Source organism: Pelmatolapia mariae, linkage group LG16_19, assembly GCF_036321145.2.
Source record: "Pelmatolapia mariae isolate MD_Pm_ZW linkage group LG16_19, Pm_UMD_F_2, whole genome shotgun sequence".
NCBI lineage: Eukaryota > Metazoa > Chordata > Actinopteri > Cichliformes > Cichlidae > Pelmatolapia > Pelmatolapia mariae.
The window spans coordinates 55,155,463-55,178,025 of NC_086241.1; the positions used below are offsets into that span (position 1 = coordinate 55,155,463).

The following is a 22,563-nucleotide window of genomic DNA, read 5'->3' on the forward strand; positions in this document are numbered from 1 at the left end:
CAGAAATACTCTGCTAACCTGGGAGGAGAGAGAAATAGACAGAGACATAGACAGAGATAGATCTGAGACGAGTCCCTGCCTTCTCATTGGCCATGAAATTCAAGCCATCCATTTGGTCTGAAAGCATCTTGCACTGTGTAACATCCTTGAGCATACGCACACAGATGCATAATCACAGATGATCACAGAGCTGTGTATTAACTTTACACCAGGCCTCTCATAAAATACATACCAGTTACTGAAGAGGCTTGGAGTCCATTAGTGTATCTGTGGTGCATCCCGGCTGATGTCGGGAGGCCTGGGTGACTCTGCCACGTTACTGGCTATGTTACAGTAAGGGAAAGGTGAGAAGAGGGTGCAGAAGTTTTCCACTTTTTACTATCCAGGCTAGGTAGTGAGTTATAGTTAAATGTCTGACCTTTTTGTTTTTCCCTTTGATATTTGGTCCAGTGGCTGCTCAGATCATTCACCCCAGATATGACAGAACTTAGCCATATGAAATTCCTGTTTCAAAAAAAACCCCTCAAATTCCTGGCTGGTCCCTTGCATTGTTCTGTTATTCCCTTTGATGCGTGGTTACTGCCATGTTACTGACCAGAGAGAGGGAGAGAGAGAGAGAGAGATAGCGACAGACAGGGGGAAAAAGAAGCAAAGGATGAGTGGGGGGAATAGGGAGGGGATGGCCGCCGTCTTCGGTTTCCAGAGCTCTCCCTCGGGGAAAGGATGTGCTGAATCAGGGCTTTGTCCGCCGGCACAATCGCAGCCCAGCGAGGGCACAACGGTGCACTGTGTGATAGTCAATAGACAGTGCATCTCACTCTCTCCCCTTTTGCCCCATCAAACCTCCCAGCACCATCCCCTCCAAATGACACCTAGCTTTACATTTACCTGGAGCTCACCTGTGCACGCAGAAAGCAAAACTCAACTGGTTTAAACCCTTTTGTCTCAGCGCCACACTCTGATACTCCGGCGGAGTCTAACTCTAGAATATATAATTAGAAAACAGCCTCACCTGTTTGTAGCTCACACGCCATCAGCTGTTTGATGTTAATAAGGGCAAAGGAAAGGGTTAAAGTCCACAATCTCATTGCTCTGGTGTTGAGCTTATGAGAGGAAAGACTTGATTATCCTGTTAATAGTTTCCCCTGCGTTCAAAGGTGTGTTTGTATGTGCATTATTACTAATGGGAACTTCAGAGATGTGTATGAGTATACAGTGTGTCAGGACACCATTAGTTGACCATTAGATAGTGTGGGGTTTTGTTTGCCCTGCTTACATTTGAGACAGCAGGCGTCATGCTAAGAGAACGTGGGAGTGGTCTGATATGTAATTGCATTTGTTTAAGATTGCAGGAAAAGGTGAGGGCCATGTCACACATGGCATTCTGGGATAGCGAAGTAGGTGAAATGGCAGACAGGTGTTCATAAGCTAAAGAAGCATTTAGAGTTTACAGTGTCTGGCGGCAGATTTGCCTTCCTCAGCAGCTCCCAGTGTCCTGCTATCATTCTGAACTAAATGGAGCCTGACCGAATCCTTTCATGTCTCAGCATCACACCCAGCACGATGTGCCCTCGCTCTCTGCCATAAACACACACACACCGACTATCCTGCCGTTATTTACTACAGCAGCAACGGGTACGCGCGCGCTCACACAGGCGGCATGTAACTACACACACAGGGTTATTACATGGGCCTGAGAGATGACGCCGATGACAGATGACTGAAAGAAATGGCATCTAAAAAAAGGAAGGAAATCGGCCCGTCATTATTCCCTCATCTCGCAGGCAGCCAGTTGGTCATTTCCATGGCTGAGTGAGGGGGGGTTGGGTTGCAGTCGGGTGGGGGTGGGGGTGCAGAACAAATCAGAGAACGAATATGTCATTTGTTGGCATCGATGATAACTGACTGCTGTGCCACTGGACCACTAATAACAATAAAGAGGGCACTAAGCCACACTCTATTTTTACTTGTCTGCCTCCTCTCTACAGCCCAGGGGGGACTACATGCACAGACACACACACACAAACACACACACAGTGAGGAGAGGCTCCAATTAGCGGCAGAAAGGAATACAATGAGTGAGTTATTAAGACACAGAGGCGGATCGCAGCCAACCTTTGCCCCCTGTCGGAGCACAGGTCACATGATAAGGGAAGGATATCCGCCAGACAACGGCGCCAAGCAGCCTGTGCCCACTGAGGAGATGAAATAGGCTCAATCTCTGTGGCAGTTCAGTGTGGAGTGTGGTGCACTGATTGTTTTCTCTTTTTTTTTTTGACCTTGAACAGTCGCCAACATATAACTGTACATGTACTGTATTAGCAATAGTATGTTTAATTACTCTGTTTTAAGAACAGAAGGATGTGCTCTGACTAAGCTAGCAAACTGCGTTATGTGTGACCAATGTCATTCATATGTCGAGTAACTGAGCAGGCAGGTGCACTGGGGAAATAAGCTAAACAGGACTGAAACAGGATCTTGAAAGTATGCCACAACTAAAATAACAAATAAATTAAATAAATAAGCAAATAAAAAATCAAAAGTCATTACAGTCATATGCCTTTTGAACTTTAGCCTATCTATATAGAATCCCGATTATGACCCCTGATTGTGCTCTGCTGTGGCACAGCATGCAGATAAACTGAATTTAGATGGCTCTAAACTGACTGATCTGTAGCTCTCTTCACAGCAGGTTCCCCATTCCCATTCAGATCAACTCATCCTGGATCACCTCTAGATTTTACAGACTTTAAATCACTCAGCGGCGATACAAAGTAGCTGCATTGAAGGTTCATGTGCAAAATGTTAACATTTGTTTGTGGTGTCTGAAAACACGAAAGAGAAAAAGCAAAAGCAAAAGCAAATTTGTTTCTCCACTTAGAAAGCATTTTCCATCCCCCTTTCTTTGGCCAAAGAGACACTTAGGAACACTGCCTTTTACGATTTTTTACGATTTTATGATTCTCTGGTTTGGCAGCGACGCCCATTATGAAATGCAAAATAATAACTAATATTTTCCAAATGTAACATAAAGTTATGAAACTGGCCTAGCCGCCTGTTTTTCCACATTCTTTATAAGTATTTACGTCTCATGAATCTCACACAGAGGCTTTTGAGGTCCCCCCCACCCCACCCCGTACTCTGCTCACTGCCCACTCCCTCCTTTTCTATCTCTTCTTTTCTACAACATTGGTGGGCTAGTTGACTGAAGTTGCTGGTTATCTGTCTAACTTTGACCCAGATGGAAATGTCATGCCTTTTTTTGGCTGCAACCAGGGACTCCCAGCAGTGGCCATCTCATGCCCCTGGCTTTCTAAATATACAGCCAGAGTGTGGAGAGGTTGTGGCTGCGTGTGTGTCTCTCTGGTGTATCTGTGTGTGCAAGCATGAGTGTATATGTGTGTCTAACTAAAAAGAGAGACTATCGGGGCGCTGCCAACACAGGCATCATGATCCCTCTCATTTAGGGACCGCTAATTGGCAGTTAATTAGCAGAATTGACTCTGTTGTCGGATCCCAAGTGCCATCCCCCCTACCAACACACTCTACCCGCTAAGTTCATTTGATCTGGCTGCTTTCTTGATGCTGTAATAATAATCCCGTTTCATCTGTTTTGGAGGAAGAAACACATTTAGAAAAACATATTCTCACTATTGGCAAGATTAGAACACAACGGGCTCTCTTTTCGTAGCAGGTTTCATTTTCTTTTTCATTTTGTTCAGCGGTTGTTACAGATCCAAATATCTGTTAACTGCACAATCTAGACACATGCTTTACTCACAGTTTAAGCCATGGGAGTCTTAAACAGCTGACGCTAATGTGTGCCACCGTGCTCTCACAGTATATGTGAGTACATTAGCCCTGCTGAAATTCTCACTGTGATTAACAGGGCTCACTCACATTTTTATCAGGCACTGGGGGCACGCTGACACGTAGCATGGTATGGACACCCAACGAGGCTATGGAGCAACCCAGTGCCCACCTCTGTATGAGTTATGGAAAACAGGTGGTACTTTAACAAAAACTGGCAATGTCGGCTGATCGTGCACAAAAATGAATGCCTTTTTTAACTTGTTTTCCCATTGCAAGCTCAAGATTCTCCAAAGCGCAGGCATGCAAGAAGAACGAAGCCAGACCAGGCAAGATAGAGCGGCAAAGAGCTAAAAGAGGCATTACAGAGAAAGCATTAGAGAGAGATGGGAGGAGGGAGGTCTTTGTACTTCTCTGCTCCTTTTGGCTCTTTTATTCCTCAACGGCTTGGTTTTTATTGGTGGGTCGTTTAATAACAAGGGCTCTGCTTTTGAAATGAAGTCGAGCTGCGTTTGCGTGGGCAGGCCCCCTTTTTTTATTTTAAGATGGTAATTTCTGTACTAGGGGTGAGAACTGGGGAGAGATCGAGAGAAAGAGAGAGAGAAAGAGCGAGGAAGGGAATCCACTAGAGAGAGAGGGTGAGACTGTGGGAGAGGGAGAATTCAAGGAGAAAACAAGGCAGGAAAGTAGGTTAATTTATTTCATTTGTAAGAAGAGAAAGAACTTAAAAAGAAAAAAAGGGTTGATGGTAGTGAGAAAGAAAGTGTAGGATGCTGTTTTCATGAACAAGCAGCTTAATGCACACGGGCAGCCACAGTAAGCCTGCTAGAATCTCCCTGCGCCTGAGGCCATCTGTGAGCAGAATAGCAATTTTATTACTTTGTCATTAAACCAATTTCACAGCAGTATTGTTTGTTAATGAGCAGCCACAAACGAGCGAAGATGTCACGTACTAGAATAGCAGCAAGATTTGTGACCCCAGCACTCCTCTATCTCATTCTCCCAACCTCTACCTCATTCTTATTCTTCTTCTCTTTCTGCCATCATCTTCTTTCTTTGCATCCTTACTGTCATCCTTTCTCTCTCTCACTCTTTCTGCCATCCTCCCATCCTGCTTATCCCTCCATTTCTCCCCCCTGTTATAGAGATCCCTGGCTCATAAAAGGGGGAAACTGCTGAAAGATAAAATGCAAAGTCTATACAGTCGAGTCTCTGTTTATGAGCTTCCATTTGCCTTTAGAGCTCATTGGGACGAATAGTTTCTCCACAGGCTTTCAGGGTGTGCTGCTGGAAAGCCTGGCATATTGGCCTGTTATTTAGCTCTAAAGCCTGACATGGGTGCCAACATCAAGTGCCAACAGAGGGACTAAGCATTTGAATAGGTGCATAAGTCCCTTGGATTGTATGCCGGATGATGTCATGCAATAATTGTGATTTTTCAAAGTTGCTCAGAGTGCAAGGCTCGATCCCTGATTTTTATTGTGTTGTGCATTTTTTTTAAATCGAACTTAAATTTTGGCAGTTATGTTGAATAGTCTGGTTTCACAAAGAAAGTCATGCACTTCAGCTGTTGTGATGCTATATGTGTTTTTATGGCTAGTCGCTCTGTTTATGTTTTTACTTGGGAGGTCATCTGGCGCAGATTCTTGGTCTTTTTGTGGCTTATGACTGAGAGCGAACCAATGACACAGGGAGAGAGACAGACAGAGGGAGAGAGAGAATTAAACTGAGGCCCCAGAGGATCAGACAACCTGACAGAGTAGATTTGGAATAATTAGTTTTATCTGCTGAGGGAGATAGCCAGCGGAGCTGTGTGTTAGCCACAGGGTGCTGCTATGTGTGCCTTGGTGGTGATGTGAATTAGGAGAATGGATGTTATGTATGTGTTTTTGTGCATTGGTGTGTGTGTTCAAAAGCAGGGGTGGGGTGTAGAGGACTAAAAGGGATAAAGGTGACCAGGTGTAACAGAATGGCCTTGAGGGTATATGTGTGTGTATGTGTGTGTTCGTATGTGTTGGAGCCAGAGAGGACAGGAGCTCCTTCTTTGGCTGAGCTCTTTAAACTCCCTGAACCTTACCAAGGTATTTTCTCTCTGTCCAGGCATGCTCATTCTCTCACTCTTTCTGTTACTCTCTGTTTTCCTTTACCTCCTCCTTACACAATTTGCAATTCCCTCTGTCCTTGTGTTTGGGTGCACGGTAACACGATGTAAATAGGCATGTTCGTCTGTCTTTGCTTTGTTTCTGTGGTGCCACATTCAAAATAAGCTCCAATTACCGCCCACTCCGTCCTTTAAGACGTGATGAAAGTAAATGTGGTCGGGACAGAAAATGGGAGAGAGTTGTAATCACATTCTTAGCAACACTGCAGTGTAATATTCTTACCTGTTGTGCGCTTATGTATTTTCTGAAGCTGTGATTCATGGCCCTGTGCCCTCTGTGGCTTTGAGGTGTAGGCCAATAAGCCCATCACGGGAGACCCTATAAATCAATATAGTCCTTTGTTGGTTTAAGCCATGCTCTGCCCCAGTTCAGGCCTGTTATGGATGAGATATCAGTAGACCTGGTGCCAAGCAGAAAAGGGAAGGGAGAGCAGGAGGGGGAGAGAGGGAGGGCCTCTTCACAAAAACAATCCAATCTTAATTGGAGTGTGGCCCAAACTCCTGCACATATCAAACCTGCTAATTTGCAATTTGGGAGAGGTGAGAAATAAACAGAGTAGCATGCTGCCACGTTCTCTGCAAGCAAACAGAAACAGACACACTTTGATGAAGTTATCAGAGGTAGCTTGAGGAATTAGCCAAGATTATCCAACACCATAACATGCATAACAAGATACAGAGATATAGAGGAAGCGCTGGCAAAAGGAAAGGGAAAGAACAATGAAGAGTATATTACCCTAATCTTGGGTTTCTCTATTCCCACCCTTATGAATATTTATTCCTCCCATTACTGGTGATGATGTTTCAATTGGGACTCTCTGTGAGCACGTGAGGTGGAATGGGGTGGCAGCCTGGTAGTAGAGGGTGTCAAGCACCCAAGATATGCCTGCTTTATCATCCTCTTGTTATATTGTATGAGATATATTCTTTATAATGTATTTGGATTGTTGAAATCTAAAGAACACGGATGGCTGAGAATTGAGTTTTCTGTATTTTGGGACTTTTACTAGACGTGTCATATAAAAACATCCCACATGACAGTTCTGAGGCTTAAGTTTAAGGACCTTTAAGGATCTTCTGCAGTGTAGGCTTAATTGAATGTGGCTTTGTTGTATTTGTTTAAGGCTGTCACATATGAAGGAGGCCAGTCAAAGCTTTTACACAGTTGGTGGTAGAGCTGATCTGAGAGGCAGAGGGCTCGCTTCAGGCCACCAAGCACATCAGAGTCCCTGTGGTCTGCTCCACAGTGTCACTGCTGTTTCTGCCAGCAGTCCCTTCCACAAACAACAGCTATTTATATCACTAGCCTGCTGCTGGACTTTTTAGCCCTAAACTCTGCTTCTGACTGTGCCGGCGCATGTGTGTTTGTGTGCGTGTGAGTTCACTCGTGTGTATTTCAAAGCGATTATGTGCAATTGAAACTCAGATTAATTATTCAATAGGGAAGTGAGAGGCAAGCTGACAACATTTAACCGGTGACTCTCTCGCGGTCACTAATATGTGCCAGACGCAAACTCGCTCGCTCAGACACATCATGGAAACGTGCTCGATGGAAACACTCAGTCACACGCCAGAGACGCAGTGATGAGAAGATGATGACATCCCAGAGGGAGGGAGAATCCCTTCCCAAACATACACACACAGACTGAATCCTGTACTCTGCAGTAGTCTGGTTCTGAAAGACTCTCAAGTGCAGCGGCACCTAAAGCCAGGCATTAGAGAATCTCACTGGTCGATCCACTAGGTTTAGGTGTCACTTTTTAATTGCTCAAACTGCAGTGCATTTTCACTGCCCTAAATTCACGGTTAGTAGCACACCAGCATGAGGAGTAAAAACTTCAAGAGCAGGGGGAGAATATGAATGTATACATATGTTTGGGAACGGGGTGGTAAGATGAGGGCACCTTTTATTCTTAATGCCTTCTAATACATTTTTATATTCAGGAGTGCAAGCTGTCTGCAAATGTGAGAATACATGTACATGCATGCTCACATGCGTGCATCCAATTATGTGTGTGTGTGTGTGTGTGTGTGTGTGTGTGTGTGTGTGTGTGTGTGTGTGTGTGTGAGAGAGAGAGAGAGAGAGAGAGAGAGAGAGAGAGAGAGAGAGAGAATGTAACTGTTGCTCTTGGCAGGCCCCCTCTCTTCTTCTCTTTGAGCTGAACCCATTACAGTCTTATAAAAGAGGGAGAGGAGAGAGGTTTGATATGAAGCAAAGGAAATAGATTGGCCTTATTTCCTGTCTGGCTGCCGCAGAGCAGACACTTGTGTTGCCTAGACGATGCAGGCAATTGACACTCAATTTTGTTTGAAATATCACGCCTCTATCATGTCATTATCAGCTTCTCATGGTAATCCACAAAGCCGCACTGTTTGATATCTGACAATAAGGGGGAGTCACAGAGTCACGGAATCTCTCACTCGATTACCAGGCAGAGAGAGAAAACGGGGTTGAGAATGAAAGGGAGCAGAAAACGAGAGAGCGGGGAGACAAAAGACGGGGTGAAAGAAGAAGAGATGGAAAGATAATTCAGGGGAGAGAAGCGAGAAAAGCCACAGATTTTCTATGTTGGCACTAAGAAGTGGAAGGAAACTGAGATTATACCTGCCCACTTCGCAAAGACATGAAAAGGAGTCCAACAGGTCTGGCATAGTGGAGGGGGAAAAAAAGAGAGAAGCGAATGTGGGCAATAGGGGTGGCACTCTTCACAACTGTGAAATTGGGGTGATCTTGTAAGCACACCCACTCATCTCAGGAGAGCTGATGGGTAGGCTGGGGTAATGATAGTGCTGCAGTCAGTTTCTCTATTCCCCCCGCCTGGCTGTGTGTGTGTGTGTGTGTGTGTGTGTGTGTGTGTGTGTGTGTGTGTGTGTGTGTGAGAGAGAGAGAGAGAGAGAGAGAGAGAGAGGCAGCCTGCCAGTATGTGTTCTGTGTATCTGTTCTATTTCTTGCTGGTCCTTCATGAAAGAAGGAAAACCTCACCCATCCAAAAGGTGAGAAGCTGGCTTATGAGGAATGAGCATTACCTTCCAGCGCTGATGGCCTCTGTCACGCGCTATGTACTGGAGCCTTTGACGAGGGCTAATATTGACCTAAGAATGTTGGTTGTTTTCAGGCGCTCTTCAAACAAGAAAAAATGCAGCTGTTGGTCCCTCGGCTCCTGTGCAGGCAGAAAATACCTTTTGTACACCTGTGCACATTAATAAGGTGTTGTCTTAAGGTGGGTGTGGGAGCAGGGAGGGGGGGTGTCTTGCTAACAAGGGATTTGTGGGATCAACTCCTTTCGTATTACCCCCGTCGAGTGGCAGTCGGTTAAAAAAAAGGAGGAAGTTAATGAAGGAAATATTTTACATGACGGAAAATTTTAAGAGAGTGTGTCGATAGAAAAATGTAGATGAGATGATTTGGTCCTTCTTTCTAACTTCAGAAAACTGGTAGTGCTAGGGCAAGTTAGTAACGCTGGGTTGCTACAATAAGGTCTCTTTCATACAGGTGTGTTGACGCCTGGGGCGGGCTTGGCCTCAGTCCATTCCATTCACCCTGGCTGATTTGAACAATAACTATCGTATCTTTTAAGAGAAGGGAGGGTGAAGCGTCAAGAAGTAGATGCCTAAGAGCTCTGTTGGGGCCAAGAAAAACCCCCGCTGCCGTTGTCAGAGCTTGTTGATGTTGTAGGGAGGAATTTTTTTTTTTCATTTTTGCCCCCACCCCCATAACCCCCACATTTTTTTTCCCACTTCTGCGCTGGATTTGGTGTTTTGTGCCGTAGGACAGAGTGTGGTGAGGAGACAGAGGAACAAAGTGCTGCTGTGTGGAGCAGCAGCTGCTGCTTGCCGGATCAAAGGGGCAACAAGCGTGGTCTTCCTGGCCCAACGCTGCTCTGGAGGTGTTTGACGGACAGTCAGCAGCTGGTGCCGTACAGCCCGCCCTGTAGGGGTCAGGCTGCTGGACTGCAAGGCCCAGAGGTGACATACCGTCACTGGACAGGGGGAAGAGGGGAGAAGGTGTTAGATGGGAGGGTAAATAGAGGGAGAGATGTCTATGTTTGTTTCTTTTGTTGTGTGTGTTGCTTTGGTGTTTTAGTTTAGAGCGAGACTTTTGGGATTATTGTTCCATATTTCTATCAGATATTTACCCTTTTGTGATGAGTGAGTCAGTTCCCACTTATTCTTCATAATGCATGGATGACGGCTGCCTGGTTTTAAGGCTAAACAATTACTTTCCTAGCGTTGCGCTCCACACTGCAGTATTCCACCTCTTTGGTACTGACAGAGAATCAGAGTGAGAAAAGAGAGACAGAGAGCAAGCATGCCGCAGTGCTATTGATTTATTTTAATTAGCTCCTCGTTAAATCTTGTCAGTTTGCAACACAAATATATAATTCTTTGTCTGATTTTCCACTGGAGTCTTAATGACTCGTACTCAGCGGGTTTCAAAGAGAAATGACTTCTGCCGCTAGACTGACAGAGCAATGCAAATGTTAGTCATATAGGACTGAGGGGGGGATGCCACAAATGGGCAATGAGTGGAGTAATAAAAAGGGAAAGAAAAACAGGTCAGTGAAAGTCCATGGAGGAGAGGTGAAACAGTCCCCCTTTCAGAGGCAGACAAAAGAGTGTGTGTGGGGGGGTGAGGTGGCGTGGGAGGTGGGAATATGGAGGCACAGTGGATGTGAGAAAGAGAGCGAGAGAGGGGAAGAGATAGACAGAGGTAAAACTATGTAAACACAGTGGCTGCCCTAAACGTGGGCCCTCACCGACGTTTCTAAAAAAATGATCCTGTCTTGCTCTGCTTCACATCTGCACTAAATCAAACACAGGGGTGAGGTAATGTTCGCCCGGCACATGTCTCTCGACTCCTGTTTTAACTTAAAGAAGCAAAGAAGGTATAGAAAAGGGAAACTCTGTCGCTGATGAGCTTGAGAAAGCTTCCCCATTCCTACCTCCTTGTCCCTTATCTCTATCCTAGAGGAGTGAAAAGCTCCTTTGTGATAGTTTATGATAAATCCACAGATACTGTAGGTTCAGTCTGGTGGCAAGCTATGTAGAAACTGTTACAGGGGCCTGCCTGGACCATGTGAGCTGATTAAATCACCGTTGTTGACACTACAGTGGATCAGTGTTAGAAGTTCAGTAGCCTTGGACTACCCTGTGTCTGACTGGACCATAATTAGTGTTTGCTTATACTAAACACACTCTCTTCATGGGGTTAATTTGCATGCACTTCCTGGTCAAAGGACATCCAGTTTCCACTCCTGTCTCTCTGCCTTTCTTTTTGGTGGAAGAGCATCAAACTAAAGCCTTCCTCCTTTGATTCTAGTGAGTTGTGACTCAATCGCTGGGGGTTTGGAATCTTTATTTCTGTCTGAAGCGGAAGTATGGAAGCAATGAGCTTTAATAGGAACCAGAGGACAGTCATGTTTGCAAGCAGTGATCATGGATTGAGTTCAGTATGTTCTTGTACAGATAGTGTTGCATCTAATCTTCCTACAAAGCCAGACGAATAGGGGCCCAGGAATCGGAAACTTGCCCCCCCTCTCACTTGGTATATGAGCTTCCAAAATGGGCATGTGTAGGTCAGCCATGAAGGCAATAAACTGTCAACGATTTTTGTGACACTGTTTCAAATGCTTTGCACACTGTGCAGCACTATGTTTGGAGTAGTCCAGTGCTTATTTTTTGGATAAGGCACATTCAGTTTTCTGCATTTCATTCTCCTGTCTCACTCTGTCTTGTTTTTTTTTTCTTTCTTTCTTTCATCACAAACTCGTCAAACGAGTGACCCCACTCCTGATTGGCTAGGTTTCCTGTGATCTCCACTGCAATTGGCTAACTAAGCATTGAGACTCTCTGTTTCGCCTCTCTCTGTCTCGTCTCCCTCCCTCTCGCTCTCCGTCTCTTGGCTGTGCTCCAGGGTAGGGTGGTTTGGCATGACAATTTCTCAGCGAAGGAATGCTGACAACAGGAGCGAGTTACCAGGTGTGGCTGCAAGTCAGTTAACCAGAAACAAGGCCTTTCTGACAGATTGAGATGAGGAAGTAAGAAAAAAATTTAAGACAACACTGAGTGAGACAGACTGGTTTGCTGTGATTACATCTGCAAACCTCCAGTAACCTTTGATACTATTATGCTTGTGATGCAGTTGGCTTGCTGCATTAAAGGGGAGCGTCGTAAAATTGAAGGACTCTACTTAAAAGTATTGTGGTATGCTTTAGGATTATGTAAGTTCACTAGTACATCTATATCTCTTCTTCTGCGCCTGACCAGATCTTAATCTCAGTCCCCCCACACTCACGTAACTACAGGTTATAGCAAAACACAGCATGCTAGCCAGGGTATTTAAACCTGGCTGTGAGAGTAGGTATTGGTAACAAGGGATTCTGTGTTGATCCAGCCTAGCGGAGACTCTGTGTCAAGTGGACTCCTGCTTCCCTGTCTCCATTATTCATATCTGCCCACTATGTTCATATCTGGACTCTGCATAGTAATACTCCTAACAGCCGTAGTAAGTTTAGCTTCTTATATCATCAGGAGGATGGGTACCAGGTCTTCCTGTGGAGATGCATTATTGTATCTGCACACAAGCTTGTGCTTTTCAAGTGCGTCTTTCACGCCATCTCAGTGAATAAAAGTGTTTCTGTGAGCCAGCTGGCAGTAGTATGTGAAGAATGTGCTGACATGCATTATACACACATATTGACTGACATGTGCATACATATTAACATGCAAGCTCTAAAGTGTACTTAGCACTGTGAGTGCAGTTATTGAAACGCAGCTTGAAAATGTGTTTAAGGCCTATTGGCTGGACAAAACCAGTTGCTAATATTAAACAGCAGTGGGCCGCAGCCCCCAACAGCCCACTTTTTCCTGGGGTATTGTACACATTCTGAGCTGTATCCCAACGAATGACCTCCACACGACCCCCTAACCTTGCCTTTAATTATTTGTTTGAAGACAGCACGGAGTTCCCATGCTGAGAGGTACTCTGTGTACTATGTGTGCATGTGTGCGTGTTGGTGTTTCTGTGCTCTAACACTGAGCAGAGGCAGGCCATAATAAGCTAGACCACCAGATGTAGATAATAAAACATGGGCTTTGGGTTGGAGGTTTTTTAGCTAGTGTCCCCTGTGAGCCTCCTGTGTTCTGGTTAGCCTATGGACACACTGGCGGTGGTTGTGGTTATGTCCATGGTGTTGATGTGTAGATTTACAGCACACACACACACACACACACACACACACACACACACACACACACACACACACACACACACACACACACACACACACACACACACATATTTTAGCAAGTGGCTTAGGAATTCTAAATCCCTGTGGTCAACCTCTGTATCTCTCTCAGGACTTTGGGTCCTCTGATCCATCCATCTGACTGTCCATCTGAGTTGACTGGCCCTCATCTCTGGAGGATTCCTGGTTGTGTTGTTCTAAGCACACTCCATTAGCAGCTCACGGGTGGAGGGAAAACAGTGTTATCGGGCCCAGCTCTGATAATCTCAATTGACTTTACTCAGACTGATAAAAGGTGCTCTAAGGCCACAAGAGGCACCCCCACTCCCCACCCCACCCCCCAACTCTTTTCGGTGCACATCGTCGCCTGCTGGTAACTGTGGCAACTTGTTTAGCGTGCAAAAATAGTCTTTGTGAATCTTTATCGTGACAGTTAGCCAACAGGGAACACTGACAAGAAGCAGGTCCATTTGGGAAAATATCTGAAAATCCACATTTTTCCATACCCCAAGAGCTGTTTGGATACTAAAAATTAGTAAACACTGGCAGCTAAATGCTTCCCGGCATGCTTACATTTATATATTTTCTGTAAGAAGATGGAAAAACACAAATATAAACAGCTATTTTTCCATCTGAAAATGACACTTTGATCCTACTGAGTACTCTCCAGTGCACAGAGTATTTCCTCTGCAGTCACTAGAAACCGTATGGTTGAATTTAGCACCTGGGAAGAACATTCTTAATATTATGTGTTTATGGCTGTGACCCAGAATACGTTAGGTAAGAATGCACATGGTTGTGATTTTGAGCCTGTTGGTGCATCCACAAAGGGCGAAAGCAGGACATATATTTTGGCAAGCCTTACACTCTGTACTTAAAGAGGGGAGTGTGATACGAGGAATTTCTTACTGTTTACTTGCTCAGCTGGTTTCGATGCTGGAACCGTCTTTCTCCCTGAAGCACCTCGGGCATTTCTTAGAGCATAGCTATCGCGCAATGTTTTGTCCCCTTTGTTCAAAAATACTTCAGAGTTAATAAAAGTTCATTTTTATTCCTCCCTTAAATTGCAAATCATGCGTTACAATCGTATAATTTCCAATACAGCTCTCTCCTTCACTCCATTCCACTCCACCTCTCATCTTCCTCTTTCATTCTCCCTTATTCTCATGTGGGTTTGTTTCATCTTTTTTCTCTCAGGGGCCTGCAGTACCCCATGCGTACCTGCACTCTGGATGCCCCCTGGCAAATGAGCACCGCGTCTTTCTTTTCCCAACTGTGCATTTTGTACATTTAACCATGTCACTTTGAGCCGGGCAGATTACAGGCGTTTAAGTTCATTGGAGAAGGTAAGGGCAGGTATCAGGGCTTCATGGGGGATTAGGAACCCAAATTGGTTCCAGCTCTCCCTTCCTTCTAATGACCAGTTCTTTAGCCGTATTGATGGTGCCTTGGCCCGTATGTTAGGAGAGGGCAGTAAAGCCTTTTTTTTTCTTCCCTCCACTGTGTTTTTTGGAACTAGCAAAAGACTCCATGCTGGACAGCTCCAACGTGATTTGAAACCCCACTTTAATATCAACCACATGGGGGTACCCCTAGAGCTAGGTCCATGCTATGTTTTCAGGTTTATTAAAGCGAATGAGAGAAAGTCGGAATGGAAAGAGGTGGCAACAGAGGTAAAAAGAAAGATATAAAGGTGGAGAACTTCCTTGGCCTTAGTGGGCAGATTGTGTTTGACACAGCCCAAGGCATCCCATTCCAAGTTAAAAAGGTTGCCCCTGGCTGGCAGTCACCTCCAGATGACCTCCGGCTCTACACTGGAAAAGCCACAGGAGCAAGACTGGCTGGGGAGGCTTTGTGGAGGTGCACTTACTCGCTGCTGTGGTGGTGATAAAACTTCAGACAGCCTAATTGATGGGCTCACTGACATAACAATACCTTGTGAAAGCACGGCGTGGCCCATGCCTGGTCCTCATTTCTGGACAGCTGGAAGGGGAGCAGAACCCCCTACAATGCAGCCAGAGTTGGGGGTCCCACAGAGGGGGAGGGAAGAGATGGGGGTGCAATGAAAGGAACCATTTATGTCCTGCATTTTGAACTTAAAGTTCATTTTGAAATTCAAGTATCCCCACAAAAAATAACATTTTGGTGCAATAACTGTAGAAGATGCAGTACATTACATATAGAGTTGGTGAGTGTTGGGTAGAACTATAGCAGTAGTGACAAAAAAAAGAAAGAGAGACGGAGAGAGGAATGGATGTGCCATGTTGAGGGTTCTTCTGTGCCCAAGTTGCACTTAATACTTGAGGAATGTCTCCCTGGTGCCCATAGCAACCAAACGTAATCAAAAGCTTTATTAAAAGAGGGGGGAATAGATCATAAGGAACATTAAAAGTATCCCTCACTGGGTTCCCAAGTCAGCAGACAATTGCCCTTTTGTTTGTTGCTGTTGTGTCGTGAGTGCCTCTCTCAAGGACTCGGTGGCTAATGTTGCCATTAAGTCATGCAAAACTGTTTTGTCTTTGTGGAGGCTCGTGATGAATCTTTCTGTGTGTGAATGCGGCGTGATTTAACGTTTGCTTTTCTCTTCTCTGTGTTTATTTTTTCCTCTGCCAGGTTTATCAATGCCAGGAGAAGAATAGTACAACCCATGATCGACCAGTCAAATCGAGCAGGTAAAAAAAAAGAAAGGAAAAGACAAACAAAAATTTAAAAATGAAAAAACCCAAACAGACAATCCAGCTAATCTACAGTGGAGTACGGCTTCTTTTCCCTGCATGAAGACACCCTTTCCAAATCCTTTACTGGCAAGCACATCATGCCTGGAGCCCAGATTTTTAGAGGGGTGCCCTACACCTACTCCCTCCTCTTCCTCTCCCATCGTTCATTCCCTTTTCCATTTTCTCAATGAGATGTGTTCAGCAGTGGTGCAGGCTGTTTGCTGATTGACTCTAATTGGAGATTTCCCAGTCTAAGTGGCAAGAGAGGTATATTAGCAGTCTCTCTGTGAATTACTAATTGGACACAAGAGGAGTGCCAGAAACGCTAGCAGCAATTTATGAGTTATCTCCCTTTTTTTAGGCTATTTTGTTTTTCTTTCTTTTTTTCAGTTAAGGGTAGGGGGCTTTCCCCTGAATTTTTCTGCTGCATTTTTATTTCCTTCCCTCAAGAATCACTCTTCTAAATTTTGATCTTAAGTAGTCATTCACTGCATTGCAAATATCAAAACCTCTCTGGTTTTTTTAATGGATTCCACCATTATGTCTTGATTTATCCCCCATGCACGAGAGATTTACATTGGTTTAAAAAAATGATGGAACACTTTATATTGGTAAATCATAACACACTAATTTTCCATGTCTAATGTGTTCAGATTTCCAAAAGCACAACCTAGTAGTAGCAAGTATGCCACTATGTGATCCTGCTGAATGTTTCAGTCACCCTAAGCTTCATTGACTTTGGCATTACCAAAAAAGAAAAAAAGAAAGAAGAAGAAAAAAACAACAAGTAATTTGTCTCAGGGAGGGAAAAGCTTTGTTGATTAGCAATCTCTTCGTTTTATGAAGATCCCTACACTCAGGGATGGAGATTGTTCAAGCCGACACGAGCCATGATTAAAATGAGATGCACTTACAAATGTGGGCGCCTCTTTCTATACTTATTGCTCTTTTGTGTGGAGTATTTGACAGCCTGCATCCAGTGTGTGCCAATCAGCAATCTCTACTAACACAGCATGACTAACATCTCCCTCTAATCTTTGAGAATTACAGATTATCCAAGATAATTCTGTTATAGTCCCAGAATGCAATGGTTTCTGCAGTCTCCAAAATGCATTAGTTCAATAAGCCTAATAATAAACAAAATAAGATCCAGCTGAGCAAAGATTGCTGCTCTGTCTTCTTTATTATTATAACAGCTAATCAGGTAATTCATCCATAATACATATTAAACGATCTGGCAGTTTTGGGATTATCTAAATTTGTATGTTATGTTCTTCTTAAGAAAAGAAACATATACATGTGCTATGGATTTAACAAAATATTTGAAAGCTGAGTCTGGATGAATTGCCTGCCATGGCATAAATTCTTCCCATCCTGTCAAACTGCATGCTTTCTTCTCTCGGTTAGAGAACAATGTGTCTCCTGTGAGCGTGGTTTTGAATGACACTGGCTGCATGTACGCACAAGTGTTTGTGTGTGTGTGTGCTTGCATGCATAAGGACCCACTGTATGCATGTTTGCATGCCACGCGTCAGTCAATGCTGTCCACAAACATGAGCACAATGTCTTACAGTATGTTTGGGCTGGAGCTGGGACAATTGCTGATTGTCTGGTGTGTTTTCTCTTCTTCTTCCCCCCTTCCTTTTTCATGTCCACGTTTTGACTACAATCAGGTTTTCTTCTTGATCCTTCAGTGAGCCAAGGAGCAGCGTACAGTCCGGAGGGCCAGCCAATGGGTAGCTTCGTGCTGGACGGTCAGCAACACATGGGGATCCGACCAGCTGGTAAGTCCATCCGCCTCCTTTCCTTCATCCGTCTTCCCTCCACCATGCCTGCTTTACCACACGAGAGTTATCAAAGAGCTGAACGACACTGACCCCGCTGTCTGTAGCATGAAATGTAGTAACCTCAGCATGGAGAAGGTCTCCCAAGTCAGTCGCATAAACCTAACACTAAGTGTGCACCTCAACCACGATAACGCTTGTCTTTAAAAGTCCCCCCCGCCTGCCTTGCTTGTGCTTTTTCTAATCTCATAATCACAACAAATGGGTCTAAGGGATCCAGCGAGAAATGTAAACTCTTAAACCGCTTCTTCACATCTTCCTCTTCCTCTTCCCTCATTTTCCATCTAAAGCTAACCAACCTCATCCCTTCTACCAGTTGGTCGTCTCTGACCTCGCTGTGATTCAAACTCCTGCTGATGCTTTTTCTGGCATTTATCTCTTCTTTCTAGGGCCTATGAGTGGAATGGGGATGAATATGGGCATGGATGGGCAATGGCACTACATGTAACCTCCATCTTGTAACTCAAAAAGCAAAGAAAAGGGGGAAGTAAGTACTGGGCTCTTTTCCTTGTTTTTTTTTCACACGTTGGGGTTGCTGGGTTTTATTTTTATGCTATTTTTTTTTTACCCACAATTCCCTTTCACTTGACCAGCACAATGTCCTCTCACACTGGGCAGAATTTTACAGCAAGCTTGGGCCCCTTCCTTCCCAGCAACAACTTAGGTAGCCAGAAAGATGCTTTAAACGTAGAGGATGAATTGAAGACTTGAGAAAAAGGGGTAATCATCCTGGGACAGAGAGGACCCGACTTGTGGCGCCAGACAACATGAACAACAACAGAAAAAGGGGGGGAAGAAACAACCTGGCATGGCATGCACAAATTTATTTATCACAACAGCGCCATCGCTCTCCCCATCTTGGACAGCCAATGCAAATGTTGGACATTTAGGGAAAAAATAACATCTCCTGGGGAAGGGCCTGACAGGGAGAAATTAAGCAGGCTCCAGTGAAGCGATAAAGAAGGAGAAGTGAAACTGTCCTCCGAGTGACATAAATCTGTCTGGGGAAGGATTGATGCCCAAATTATCTTATATGCAAAGACGGGAACACCGCAGTACATTACGGCCCCTGAGCAAGATATACGGGCCGCGGGTGACATGGCCGATCCTTCACTGGGGGTTTGGTTTGAGCTGTGTAAAGGGAGGAATGAGTGTGTGGGGGGGCTGTGTGTTTTGATTATTTTTTACTGGAGGGAGACGATTTGGGGAGCGGGAGGAGGCAGTGAGTTGCCTGACCTGAGACTCGCAGACAAGAGCAGGGAGACACTGAGATACATTTATAAGGTAGAAGACACAGGCATGCACACTTTGTCCAAAAGGAGGGGGTCTTTTTCACACATACAGATACGGCCTCTCCGAGTCACTGTTTTCCTGTCTCTGTCTCTCTTTCACACACATACACACACAATCCCTCTATAGCTAAATGGCGGCAGTCTGATTAAGCTGGCCATTCTGCCACAGTGCTGACATTTGAAAAATCAAGACATATAACATCCCAAAGGCGGCGGGGCAGATGAAATTTTATTTAACACCTAAACTCCCTTGCCCAATGAGGCACAATATAATAACACTTACCTTGATTAAAAGAACCCTTTATATGTAAATGGAGACTGGATTTTCCAAAGGGTCACAGCGGTAATTCTGCCGACAGAGATCATTTCACCCCTCTAGTCCTTGCATTCTCTCTCTCTTCCTCTGTTTCTCGCTGCCTCTCGCACGTTTTATCTCATCCCCTCCTGTCTTTGCTAATGGCAGGAGGGAAAAAAAAGAGAGAGAGAGAAGGGAAAATCAGGAAGCAATGTTCCCTAAAACAGCCACACAGAGACAACATTTGCTCAGGTTGGCTAATTCTTAATATAGGGCTATATAATTTTGAGACTATTTAATTACGTAACATACTTTATGCTTCATGACCAATTACATTAATAGCTTAATACAGAGCAATATTATCCTCTCTTGATTTGATTACACAGTCACACAATATGGTATATTTGGTACTTAATTATGGCCAGCCATTGAGCAGGACTACTGTGCCATAACAGAAGTGCGCAGCCAGCTAGGGAGGCAGGCATGCAGAGATGGCAAGGGAGAGAGGCCCAGTCTGTCCTCAGTCATTGTCTTCAGATGGTTTTACCACTCTTGTTAATAAAAGAAGGGGTGGTGGGTGGGGGGGTCTCAGATCTACTTAACAGAATGACTGGAGCTTACAAGACTAGAGATTACCAGCTTACAGTGTCAAAAACATCTGCTGGGCCTTTTAACAGGAGCTGTCCTGGGTTATATGGAGGTGAGGGCACCCATCATACCCTACTAACACCCTGAATGATTTATTTATTTTATGACCTGAGTAGTGAGGTTTTAAGAGACCTGTTCTGACAAACACTTGCATTTCAAATGAACTGACATGGAAAGGGAGTATTAGAGAATGGCATAGCTTTCAACCAGCGCGACTGGCCATTAATCTTGGCCTTTGCTGTCCCTCTCTCCTTTCTGTCCTCCTCCTATTCCCCTCACCGGGGTCCTCCAGTGTAATTTCTTAATTGCAGTGTTCTAAGGTGGAGGAATGCAGAGAGTGAGCATGCCTAGTGACCTTGCAGCAACCTCTCCCCTCCTATTACAGCTTCTAATCCCCCAGGGGTTCACATTACAAAGCAGGCCAGCCCAGACCCAATCCCAGACCCAGGCCCCCTGGCTCCAGCGGGACCTCCTGCTCACTCGTTTCTCCCCAAGGTCCAGGCCTCTGGACCAGCCTTGTTCCCATACTCCAGTCCCAGGCCCCAGGAACAACACCCCCACATTTGACTTTTTTTTTCTTGCTGATTACAACAAACAGCCATGTGAAAAGCCAAACAGTGGCACTGCTGAGTCAGCCCTGTGTCCTGGGTCGTGTCACAGTATGAGAGATGCAGCATGCTGAGGTCTCTACACATATGAAGTGGAGTCCACCTTAAGAGATATCAGCATAAGCCACCGCCTTTCCCTTTGCTCTCTCTTTCTCCTTCTTTTTGTCTTTGTTACACTGTCTTGCCGCTGTTTGATGAACAACTGGTACTTTGTTTTGCTTGAAATGCTCTTATTCAGAGGCAGAAACAAGCCTTTAATGTTCTCTATATTGGTGATGCAACTAACCGAGACCTAAATTATTTAACGATGTCTTTAAGAGATTCTAAATCAAATATGTGCACAAAGGCACATCCCCATGAGAGAATGCCTGTTCAGTTAGTCACTAAATTCAGCTGGGGAATTGACTCTTCCACTTGTAAAAGTATTAGCACTTCTCCACATCAATACGCCTGCTTGGTTTTCCTCACATCCTCCAGGACTACAGTGTCTGTGGATGACTGAGGATCATTTTCCAACCTGAGACCTGACCACAACGCTATTGGGCATTGTAAACCACTCACCATCGCCTAAAATAGTCTGCTGCAATAATGTCTCTCTTTACTTGTAGGAGCTAAAAGCGCTGCAGTCACAGGCGCAGTGTCATAAAATCTGTTAAGCTCTTTGTTGGAGACGTTGAGTTTAAATTGAATTAAGGTCTGTTAATGGAGAGGGAGCGTGTCAAAGCTGCGGCGAGAAAACAGTTTTAGTGACTGTGTAAATACGTTCTCGTCTTTCTGCCTTTCTTCTCAGGTCTGTCAGGCATGCCAGGGGAGTACGTACCTCAGAGTGGTCCTATGGGCATGAGCATGACCCCACCCACTTACACCAACCCTCATCAGCTGACCTCTCACCCTTCCCAGCTCCGACACGGGCCCCCTTTCCATGCATACCTACCCGATCATCCCCACGTCCACCACACTCATCACGCCATGCTGATGCACGGAGGACCCTCGTCGCACCCAGGAATGACCATGTCTGCACAGAGACCCCCTTTGCTTTCTCCCGTTGACCCCAGTACTGGAGGACAAGGCCTGGACATCCATGCCCAATAGCATAAGGGAACTTTGCTACGACATCACAACAACAGCAGCTACTACAAGAAACCAATAAGAATAAAAAACAAACAGCAACCAACAATAAATCCTATTTTGAGACTATTTTTAAGAATAAGAAGCAAACCCTTTTGACCAGAATTTGACACGAACGAAACAGAATTCCAGATGAGCTGTGATAATTCTTTTTTTTTTTCTAACTTGTCAATTTTGTTACTTTCATCCAAACGGAGGACCAAGCTGACAAGAACACTTTGTAAAGTCTTGGGCTTTTGGTAAAGATCAACAGAGGATGTTTTGACATACGTGTGCAAAGAACGGACAGACGCACCCGCTCGAAAAAAAAAAACAAAACACACACACACACTTTTCTCACACTCACGCACCGTCATAAACACGTTCAGTACACATTCATGTGATGCGCTCAAACGCTTCTATAAGATCACTCTGGAAGATTTAAAAAAGAGAAGAAAAAAAAAGAAACAACAGAAAGACTCCAAGAGTTATAACTACTGTAGTATAAAAGTATAGATAAATAAGTTAAAACTTGTGCATTTTTTTTTGTTGATCACATGGTTTCTGTTTCCTGAGCTAGTTTTAGAATTAAAGGTTAACCTTTTCTCTCTCACACTGTGTGTGCTCCTTCCTGGAGGAGAAACTGTCTCGCAGCACAGCACTATTAAAGAAAAAAAAATAAGAAGATGGAACATCTCAAAAAGGCTTCAAACCACAGAGGGCAATCAGGTCCTGTCCCCCATAAGAACAGGGCATGATGGGAAAAGGCTGCTAAATGACACCGGATCTCTCCAGAAGATTCAGTTTGAACATTTGTCATGCCCCTCTCTCTCT

The 22,563-nt window shown here is 44.7% G+C and overlaps 1 protein-coding gene across 4 annotated transcripts in view; it reads left to right on the forward strand.

Annotated features, from left to right (window-relative positions):
- Positions 1 to 22,068, forward strand: part of meis2a (Meis homeobox 2a) — a 77,127-nt gene extending 55,059 nt beyond the window's left edge. For 2 of the 4 annotated variants that reach the window (XM_063497815.1, XM_063497816.1), the window contains exons 11-14: positions 15,832 to 15,890; positions 17,609 to 17,719; positions 18,169 to 18,266; positions 21,413 to 21,523. In XM_063497815.1, coding sequence (XP_063353885.1) covers positions 15,832 to 15,890; positions 17,609 to 17,719; positions 18,169 to 18,227 — 229 coding nt within the window. In that variant the 3' untranslated portion in view covers positions 18,228 to 18,266; positions 21,413 to 21,523. Of the gene's footprint in view, positions 1 to 15,831; positions 15,891 to 17,608; positions 17,720 to 18,168; positions 18,267 to 21,412 lie in introns of all 4 variants that reach the window. The other 2 variants (XM_063497817.1, XM_063497819.1) reach the window with 2 other exon arrangements.
- Positions 22,069 to 22,563: the final 495 nt, after the last annotated feature.